At 53.5% G+C, this 10209-nt stretch overlaps 1 protein-coding gene across 1 annotated transcript in view; it reads left to right on the top strand.

Annotated features, from left to right (window-relative positions):
• GFRA2 (GDNF family receptor alpha 2) overlaps window positions 1-10209 on the top strand; it is an 84307-nt gene that overhangs the window by 10815 nt on the left and 63283 nt on the right. Inside the window, exon 3 of the mRNA XM_059371286.1 lies at window positions 1798-1881. Coding sequence (XP_059227269.1) covers window positions 1798-1881 — 84 coding nt within the window. The remainder of the gene's footprint in view (window positions 1-1797; window positions 1882-10209) is intronic.

Here is a 10209-nt window from a genome sequence, read left to right as displayed (position 1 = left end):
TGTGTGTGTGTGTGTGTGTGTGTGTGTGTGTGTGTGTGTATACCACATTTTCTTTATCCATTCATCTGTTGGTGGACATCTAGGTTCTTGCCATAGTTTGGCTATTGTGGACATTGCTGCTATAAACATTGGGGTGCCCGTGCCCTTTCAGATCCCTACATTTGAATCTTTAGGGTAAATACCCAGTAGTGAGATTACTGGGTCGTAGGGTAACTCTATTTTCAACTTTTTGAGGAACCTCCATACTGGTTTTCAGGCCAGTTCTTTAGAAATAAAACAGGGAGAGGAAGAGTGCCTAACTCATAGAGATATTAAGAGGCTGAAGTGAGTTTGTAGACCAAAAGTGCTTTCAGTGGTGCTGGCACACAGAGGGCTCAGCATAACACCATTTTTATTACAAAAACGCTTTCTAACCTCTTGCATTATTTGACCCCGACAAATAGCTGCTGGGGGTTTCCCCGGTGCCTGTGGATAGAGAGGAGGACGCTGAGGTTGTCCAGGCCTGGACAGTCCCAGGGAAGGTGGGATTGGAGACTGGCCTGAGAGGATGTCAGTGGGCAGATAGCACTTAGGCTCCGCTGTGTGTCGCAGGGTCTGAGGTGTGTTTGCTCCTATGAGGGGAAGTGAAGGGTGGGGGCCTGTTCTCCAGGGGAAAATGAATATCTGGGGTCCGCACCATTTTTGGGGCGTCTGCTAGCAGACAGATGCCTTGCTCTGTGAACCAGCAGAGGACTGGCAAGCCTGGAGTGCTGGCCTCTGGGGGACCACCTGGGGCTGGCTGGATGAGCCCCTTAAAGGCAGATTGCAAGTCCCCTCTTCTGGATGGCTGGCCCCTTCTTGCCAGTGGCCCCATGGATGCCACCGCACGTGTGCTCTTCTTCAGGTGCCAGACCCGGGTGGATGGGAAATCAATGTGTGAGACTCCGGGTCGTCACCGGTCTCCTCCGCCCCTTCAGCGCACACACACAGTCTGAGTGATTACCCATTGATTTCTCCTCACGGTGACGTCTCAAGAGGATATTTCCTCTCCTGCTGAGGTGTTGGCGGAGGGGGCGGGAGTCCTGACGAGTCCCGACGAGAAGGTGCTGGGTCTCCAGGGCGTCCCTGTGCCATTTATCTCCTGTCATTCGCTAGCTTTTCCCATTCACCAAGGCTCTGAGGCACCCCAAAGCCCTGAGGGGAAATCCGAGAAGCCAGGAGGGGGTGGGGAGGCCCAGCAGGGAGTGCGGAGGTGGGTAGTCAGTCAGACAAGCTGGGGGGGGGGGGGGGGGTGGCCTTCACTTAGCAGACCTTCAGCCCCTCCAGTCAGACTCTTCTGGTGACATGACCGGAAGCAAAGAGGAAGTTCTGGGCCCTTAGGTGGCATGGACAAAGCATGAGAGCCAGGGGACCGGATTCTAGTTTAGCTCTGCCACAGGGAGCTGTGTGATCTCAGTCAGGTTGCTTTACCTCTCTGGGCCAACTCAGAGTCCTCTCCTGTGAAATGAGGAAGCTGTACTGAACAACCTTGGAGGGCCTTTGGCTTCAAATTTATGCCTGGCCTTCCGCAGGCTGTCCACTTTCCCAGTGCTTGATTTCTGGAAGCGTTTGGAAGTCCTTAGAAGAGGGCTGGACATGCAGGGAGGTCAGGAGAGGGAAGCGTGAGCAGTACTGACCTGCTGTGGGGGACCTCTACTCCAGTTGGAGAGAAAGAGCTCACCTGTGTGTGCGGAGTACTCAACATCCCATGCATCGCTCTCTCTTGTCTGGTACTGTGGGAGGTGTGAGCCAGTGCCTGATGCTGATTCTCTCTTCCAGGTGAGGAGTTTTACGAAGCCTCACCCTATGAGCCGGTGACCTCCCGCCTCTCGGACATCTTCAGGCTTGCTTCAATCTTCTCAGGTAAGTGGGCTCTTTCTAGGGCCTCCCCAGTCCTCCCCGGCGCCCAGGCCTTTATCCGGTTCTGCCTTCCACCAGCAAGCCCCTCTGTGTTTCTGAGCTCTGGGTCCTCGTCTATGAAAGAAGAAACCGTACACCTAGTCCCGAGGCTGTGTGTGGAGTGGAGCATGTATGGGAATTGCGTAGAATGCATCTATCCTGCAGTGGGTCTTGAATTGGAAACTTGGTGTCACTCCCTGAGTTTTTCTTGCCCTGTGGCCTCCTTCTTTCCAGTCCCCAATGCTTGCACTTTGGAATTCTACTTTGGTCAAGTTGTTCAACTTTGTTGTGCCTCGGTTTCCTCAGTTGCACAGTGGGAGAGTACATACCTTGGACTGGCATGAGGTCTGGATGAGTCAGTGGCTCAGAGAGATGCTGGGCAGTGCAGCTCAGGGCCCGAACCAGGAACCATTAGCTGTGGCTCTTGGCAGTAGTGTCATCTCTCCCCGCTCCGCTCTGGGACTCCCCTTCCCCCGAGGGCTCTTCTTCTTGAGCATGACTGAGAGGCCTCTGAGTCCCCTGGCCACTCCTGCCCCAGCCTGCCCCAGGAAGTGAGAGGACTCTGGAGCTCTAGCTTGGCTTGCCATGGTCCTTGTGTAGGAGTCTGATGAGTCCGTTGGTTCCTTCTTCTTGGCCTGTTCCCTCTGGCATCTGGGAGACCTGCAGGCGCAGGGCAGCCGCTCCTGCTCGGGCCCTGGGGAGGGCCTTTCAGTCTTGGGAACCGCTCTGGGGCGGGCTTGTTGGGGATGAACACCTTCTGAAGCCATCACTGGGGCTCCAAGGTGGCCATGGGGGCTTGTTCTGGTTCAAGGCTCCAGACCTCGGGATTCTAGGAAGTTTCGTGGCAGTATGTGAAGCCTTTTGAAGTTTCTTTTGCTCTAAACCATGGGTTGACAACAGCAGCGCCCTTGGCATTTTGACCTGGATAATGCTCTCCTGTGGGCAGAGCTGTCCCATGCCCATGCATCGCTGGATGTTCAGCAGCATCTCTGGCCTCTACCCATGGGATGCCAGGACTAGCACACTGAGTTGTGACAGCCGAAAATGTCTCCAGATGTCCCAAATGTCTCTTGGGGACAAGACTGCCACCAGTTGAGAAACAGTGCTCTAAAACTGTGAAATGAAAGGCTCTCCAGTGAGACCCTAAACCCTTTCAAAAGAAGAATTCTCTCGGAGACTGTTTCTCAAACTTTCTTTTTTCCATTATTGCCCCCCTAAAGAGAAAAGTCAATTCTCTGTAGAGAAATACCATCTTAGTCTGTTCGGGCTGCCCTAACAGAATATTGTGTTGGGGAGCTTCACCAACAGAAATGTATTGTCTCATAGAGACTGAAAGTTGAAGATCAAGGTCTGGTGGGGCTTGGTTTCTGGCGAGAGCCCTTTTCCTGGCTTGCAGATGGCCACGTTTTTACGTGTCCTCACAGAGTGGAGTGAGGGGTGGCAAGGAGGGAGGGAAGGGGAGAGAGAGTGAGAGGGTTCTTTTCTTTTTCTTCTTTTTAAAATAAGGACACCATTTCTATTGGTCATGGCCCTACCTTCTCACCTTTATGACCTCACCTAACCTAATTACCTCCTAAAGCTCTGTCTGGAAATAGTCACATTGGAAATTAGGACTTTAGCATATGAATTTGGTGGGTACAATATAGTGCGGAGCAAATACCAAGGAATAGCTACTTTTTTTTTTTTTTTTTTGCCTACCCAAGAACCAATTTTTGCACCCTTGGTTCCATTGAGAATATGTGAAATCTGGTAATTTCTAAGAGAGTGATATCTAAGAGATTGATATGTGAGAGTACATAGGTACTTGGTGGGGGAAATTCTGGAACCCCATGAGAAAGGAGGCATTGGCGAAAGGATGACCATCTAGATTTGCCCTTGAGCCCTGGTGGTGTTTGGGGGTGGTAGTGATGGAATGGAGACTTCAGAGGTAATCCCGATTGGTTTTGGCTAGAACTCCACCTTAGGCCACTCTTTTAGAGATGGCCTCGGGGCTCAGATACAGGTTAAGAACATTCTCAGCCTGGGGTGCTATCATGGGGATGCCCTCCAGCCCCGATGTTCTCAGTTCCCACCCTGCCAGTTTGGTACTGTTGGAGGAGTGGGAGCCTTTGGGTTTCCCTCCAACAAAGAAATCATTTAGGCTTGCTCCTTGAAGGGTAAAGGTCAGAGGTCTGCTTCCCGGGCTTCCACTAAACATCTTTCCTTCTTTTGAGCAGAATTTTTTTTTTTTTAGATTTAAAAAAAAATTATTTACTTATTTATCAGAGAGAGAGTGAGTGAGTAAGAGAGCACAAGCAGGGGGAGCAGCAGGCAGAGGGAGAGGCAGACTCCCTGTCAAGAGGGAGCCCGATTCGGGACTCGATCCCAAGACCCTGGGATCATAACTCAAGCTGAAGGCAGACACTTAACCGACTGAGCCACCCAGGCATCCCTCAAGCAGAAAATCTTTATGTAATGGGCGTGATACTCCTCAGGGTAAGGATATTGACAAGTGAGGAAGTTACTGGATCTCATTTCACTGAGCCAGATTTATTTACCTGCTGCCTAGATGAAACTAGATTCCACATGACCCTGGATCCTTGGGGTCAGGGAGAGGGCATAGCTTCAGGGTCTGTGACAAACCCCCCTCATTGTTCAGTTCACCCAACTCCATCCAGAGAAGCCCCAGAGTTGGGGCATGGGTGGCTCCGTCTGGGAAGCTTGGGTGCAGAGCTGGGAAGAGGGCCCTGGCCAGGCCAGCAAGAAACCAAGTGGGCCACTGTGGGGCGCAGAGAAGAAACAAGGCTGGACGCCAAGCTGGGAGGCCGGGGCGAGTGCCAGTGTGTTCTCTGCCACAGATCACCTGAGGGGCTGTGGGCAGGTCCTCCTCCCTGCTCCAGACCTTGTGTCTCTTTTCTGAAGAAGGAAGACAGAAGCTTAGAGTAGAGCTCCCCGATCTTTCCCACCAAGGCACAAAGACAGTGGCAGTATCGGGTGGCATGCTCAAGTGAGCAGAGCATCTTGGTGCTCAGGGGGACCTGGGCCTCTCTGTGGCTGCCCCGTGGGGTCAGTATCTGGGCACACATGTCACCTAGCTGTGGCTGGCTGGCTGAGAAGGTCTGGCTTGTGGGACCCAAGATCTGTACTGGGGCTCTGGCATGATGAGGCTGCCACTCTCGAGAACTGGGCGGAGCCCGTCTACTCGTGCACAGGCCTGGAGTTGGCTGTGCATTGCCTCCTCTATCATCTCTGCATGGAAAGGCTGTAGGTGGGGAGCATGGGGTCTCTGTGGTCCCGCTCTGGGCCACACTATGCCCAGTCAGGGCCCTTGGGACTTGGAAAAGGATACTCTTGTAGCTTTGGGGTTCAGTTGCTACTATCTCCTTCACATCTAGTGTCTAAGAATTTGGGTCCCTGTTGTTGGAGCCTCCTGGAACATGTGTTCTTTATCTCTGGCCTCCTCTCTCTCTTGGGGTTCTCAGAAAGTCCCACTGGGAATCTGCTGGCAAAAAAAGCTGCCAGGATTCCTCCAGCACTGTCTGATGCCAGAGGCTCTGGGGCAGAGACCAGCCTCCCCTCCTCTCTGCCTAGTTCAAAGGCAGGCCCTAGGATCAGTGACTGGGGCCGGGATTACTGGTGTCCCGTTGGCCCTGAGTCCAAGGCTGGGAGTAGAGCAGTCTGGCTCTGCCCTGAACCATGGTGGCAGTGATGTTGGAGGCGTCCAGGTGGAAAGGGAGAGTTCATGGGGAAGTGAGATTTTTCCTGTTTCTAGCCATTCGCTGCACTTGTAAGCAGGGGGTGGCGTGCTTAGGGAGGTAGCCCAGTGCATGAGAAGAGTGTGGGCCTTAAGGCGGGCAGTCCAGGGTTTGAATCCTGACCTGGCCACTTAGTGGAGCGTGACCTTGGGTCTCACTGGGCCTTCTCGAGCTATAGTGCCTGTGTTTGTAGAGTGGGAACAGGATCCCTAGGGGCAGGACTGCTACCGAGGATTCGCTGAGAAAGGATGTAGGTAGAGTAACAGAGTTATCCAGCCTGTGCTGAGGATGCTCAGTAGTAGAACAGGGGCTTGGGTGGGGGGAGGCTGAAGTCGAGAGCTGCTCCATCCCCAGGTGTCCGTGACCCCGTGAATACCGCACCCCAGCTTGTCGCACGTGGGGCGGCAGGAGAGGATGGAACAGGTGAGAAGAAGGTCTTGTTAGGGAAGGGAGAGACTGTTCAGGCAGAGAGAGGTGGTGGAAGGGTTCTGTTCTCCGTTCCGAGGCTGAAGGGTCTGGGAGGCCCAGGCCATGGTTTCCCTCGTAACCATGGGCCATGCCTGGGGAACAGGGGGAAGGAATAGACGGTGGCCGCCTCTTCTGGGCTGTGCATTCTTGGTGAGTGTGGGGAGCCTCCAAGGGGCTCTGCATCCCCCGAGGGCCTTACCAGGTGCTTGGGCCTGGAGCATGTTTATGTAAACATGTCTTTTCTGCATTCTGAAGGGACTTAGAGATCACCTAGGCCCACTTCTTCTCCTGGCAGGAGAAGGAAATGGAGACCCTGAGAACAGGGACAGACTAGACTGGGATTCAGGTCCTTGATACCACCCTGCCCAGGGTCTGCCTCAGGCAGGTGCCTGGAAGCCCTGGTTTCCTCTTACACGGCAGTAGAAACACCTACCTTCTAGTGTTTTTGTTGGGACTAAATGAGATCCTGCAGGTAAATGCTTGACTCAGTGTGCGGATATTGCACTGAAATGTGTAGCTATTTAAAACTTATTCGGGGGTGCCTGGGTGGCTCAGTGGGTTAAGCCGCTGCCTTCGGCTCAGGTCATGATCTCAGGGTCCTGGGATCGAGTCCCACATTGGGCTCTCTGCTCAATGGGGAGCCTGCTTCCCTTCCTCTCTCTCTGCCTGCCTCTCTGCCTACTTGTGATCTCTCTCTGTCAAATAAATAAATAAAATCTTAAAAAAAAAAATAAAACTTATTCTGGAGTGGTTGGCCTGGAAGCTTGCATCTGGGAAATGGTTGCAAGCCTTTCAGTGATGTGAGGCGGCCTCCCACCCATGATAGGGCTTGGTGGGGGCTGGAGTGGGAGGTGACTGGGCAATTTTCATAGGACAGTAGGTCGCAGGGGCTCCTGCTGAGGCATCCTGGCCTTGGTGAGCCACACTTTGGAGGGGTGGGGATGGACACATGGAGCCTAGTGAAATGTCTGGGCTGGGAACTATTGTGGGCTGGAGGAAGATGTAGTGGGCGGCGTCGGCCTCAGTTTGACCAATAAGCCTCTGGGGTGGGGGGACCGCCTTGCCTGGATAGGGGCAGGAAAGGCCTAAGAATGTTTTGGGCTCCACTGGTCCCCTTTTTGGGCGCTTAGAAGTGGAGGGGACTCTATCCCTGCCAAGAAGCCTGGCAGGTGGCGCCTGACAGAGAAGAGCCACCCTTCCCCTTGGTACCACAGCCTTCTCATGTGCTGGGGGCACGAGTGTGATCGGGGGTATTGGTCTGTGTCTACACATCCACGCTTCTCGTGTTCCTGTGGGTGCTTCGCACAGCGCTGGCCTCCTAATACGAATCCACAGAAGATTCTGGAGAACTTGGTGGGCCTGCTACAGCTAGTTTGCATCTTGGCCTTACCCTATCAGCTGGGTGACCGCAAGGTGGGGCACCTGATCCCTCTGACCCATCAAACAGAGCAGTTGGGGTCTGCCCTGCTGGGATTGGCATGGGGGCACCCTGGTGAAGGCTGTGGGTGTCACTGCTGAGGGTGGGAGGGAGCTATTGGCTCCTGGGGGGTGTTAGACTGCACAAGGCAGGTGGCAGAGAGGTCCAAGCAAGTCTGAGGGGCCTGTGCGTGCCACATCTTTGGAGTATCTGAGACTTAGGGAAGGGCAGGGTGCTCATAAGTGCTTCATGGTGGGGGCGACCTGTTGAGTAAGCATTGAGCTTGCTGTGTTCTAGATACTACATCAGACCCTGCTTTAGAGTGACATAGACTCATGTCCTCACTGTCTGGTGGGGTGAGCAGACACCCACTTAGACACCTGCTAGGAGGCTTATTGGTGGTGGTGATGTAGACCAAGGGCCGCCCTACGAGTTCAAGGAGCCTGGGTAAATCAGGAGCAGCTTAGAAGAGGACAGAGGGTTCTGGGAATGCCATTTCTGGCAGCATCATAGCTTAGAGGCCTGGCCCAGCTGGGGTGATGGAGGAACCACACACCCTCTGGGCCCCGTGGGCTCTGAGGACAGTGAAGAGAGATACTTGGGTCAGAGGTGAGCTTGGCCTCTCTGGGATCTCTGTGCTTGGGACTCTTGCCTTGGACTTCTCCAGGACGGGGCTCAGCATGACTGCCTGGCTCAGGGACCTGGGTCCCTGGGGAGGGGTCCAGGAGAGGGTCAGGTCCTAGGCTCCAGAGCCAGGCCTCTGGGAAGGACACCTCAGTGGCCGGAGTGGGGGCCTGACTTGGCTCTGCCAGATGCCTCAGGAGGCCCCTTCCTTTCCCTGGCTCTTCTGAGCGGGTGCTCGAGCCTTTGTGCCCCCAGCCCCTCCTCCCCTCAGGTCGCTTAGCGGAGGCTGTCAAGAAGGGGCTTTATAGGCTCAGCCTCAGCAGGTTGGCTGGCGCCTCTCAGATGCCCCCCTCTGAGGCAGTCCCTTTGAGGAGGCTGTGGGGGAGGTTTGGGGACTGAGGGCAGGGGAGGAGCTGAGGAAGCAGGCAGCCTCTTTCCCTGCCCCCCTGCATGGTGGCTTAGGCGATAAACTGCTTATCCTCAGGTTGTCTCCCTGAGCCGAATGCAGAAGCGTGTTATTTAAATTTCAAAATCATATTCTTCTCCTAACAGCTGTCAGAGACTCTGAGTGTCAACGAAAATTGGGCTTTAGCTGCAGCTCTGTCACCTCTTACCCCTCCCTTTTCCTGAAGAACTCATCCCATGGTCAGGGAGAGAGGGTTTGGGGTGGGCAGGATAGGGCCTGTGGGGACGGGGGAGGCGAGGTGATGGTGTGGATGGAGTCAGGTGCCCAGTGACTCCTGCTGTGCTGGTCAGCAGTTGGGAGAAACTGGGAGGAGACAGGCTCCGCCATCAAGGGGGGGGGTGAGGTGTTTCTTTCTCCGTTTCCCTTCCTGCTCTCTCCTATCAGTGCCCGTGACCTCAGCTTCTGTCAGTCAGGGGGAGGATTTGCTTGCCCTCAGGTGTGAGCAGGGTGTTGGTGACATCATGTTTTGTTGCCTTTGTGTCTAAAGAAGAAATTGCTATGAGAAAAAAGAAAGGAAGGAAGTAAGAAAGAATAGGAGAAAACAAAGTTTAACAACAAAGAAAGGCTTTTTAATGGTAGGATTTGAGATGTCATGGTTGGGGTGAGGTTTTCAGAGTGCAGACATTTTCCCCCCCTTTTTAAGGGGGTGGGGCAGAGGGAAAGGGAGAGAGAGAGAGTCCTAAGTCTCCACACCCAGGGCAGAGCCTGATGAGGGGCTCCATCTCATGACCTCTCATGAGATCACGCCCTGAGCCAAAATCAAGAGTCAGACCCCTAACTGACTGAGCCACTCAGGTGCCCCTCCTGGTACTTTTAAAATAATATCTCAGGGCGCCTGGGTGGCTCAGTGGGTTAAAGCATCTGCCTTCAGCTCAGGTCATGATCCCAGGGTCCTGGGATCGAGCCCCACATCAGGCTCTCTGCTCAGCGGGGATCCTGCTTCCTCCTCTCTCTCTGCCTGCCTCTGCCTACTTGTGATCTCTGTCAAATAAATAAATAAAATCTTTAAAATAAAATGATATCTCTTAGGGGCACCTACTTGCTTCTTCTCAGGTATGTAAGACAGGTTCTGCCAGCAGTGGTGATGGACGGGGGTGGGGGGAGTTCTGGGCTGGGTCTCTGCTTTCTAGAGCCTCCTGAGATGATTCTACAAGATTCCACATACCGCCCTCCCTCCAAGCATGCTCCTGGTTTAGTCAGGAACCGTGTTCATCTTACTTATCCCGGTATAAGGCAGGGTTTGGTTAACTGCCCTGGGAATGCCCCTTCCAACCATTTCTGTTGAATTTTTTTCCTTTTTAAAAATATTTTATTTTATTTTTTCAGTGTTCCAAGATTCATTGTCCTATCTGTTGATAGACTCCTTTAATCCCAAGGCTGTGGAGAGAAAGGAATGGGTCTGAAGGGGGTCAGGTTAGAGTGTGTGGAGGGTGGTGTGTGTGCGTGTGTGTGCGTGTGTGTGTGTGTGTGTATGTGCTGTGAGCATGTTATGTGTTTGCATGTGGAATGGTGTGTATGTATGAGTTTGTGTGTGTGAGGGGGGTGGTGTGTGTGTGTGTATGAGTTGATGTATGTGTGTGGGG

Source organism: Mustela nigripes, chromosome 1, assembly GCF_022355385.1.
Source record: "Mustela nigripes isolate SB6536 chromosome 1, MUSNIG.SB6536, whole genome shotgun sequence".
In the NCBI taxonomy this organism is placed as follows: Eukaryota; Metazoa; Chordata; class Mammalia; order Carnivora; family Mustelidae; genus Mustela; species Mustela nigripes.
The sequence above is the reverse complement of the archived record's forward strand: the minus strand, read 5'-3'. Positions and strand labels throughout refer to the sequence as shown.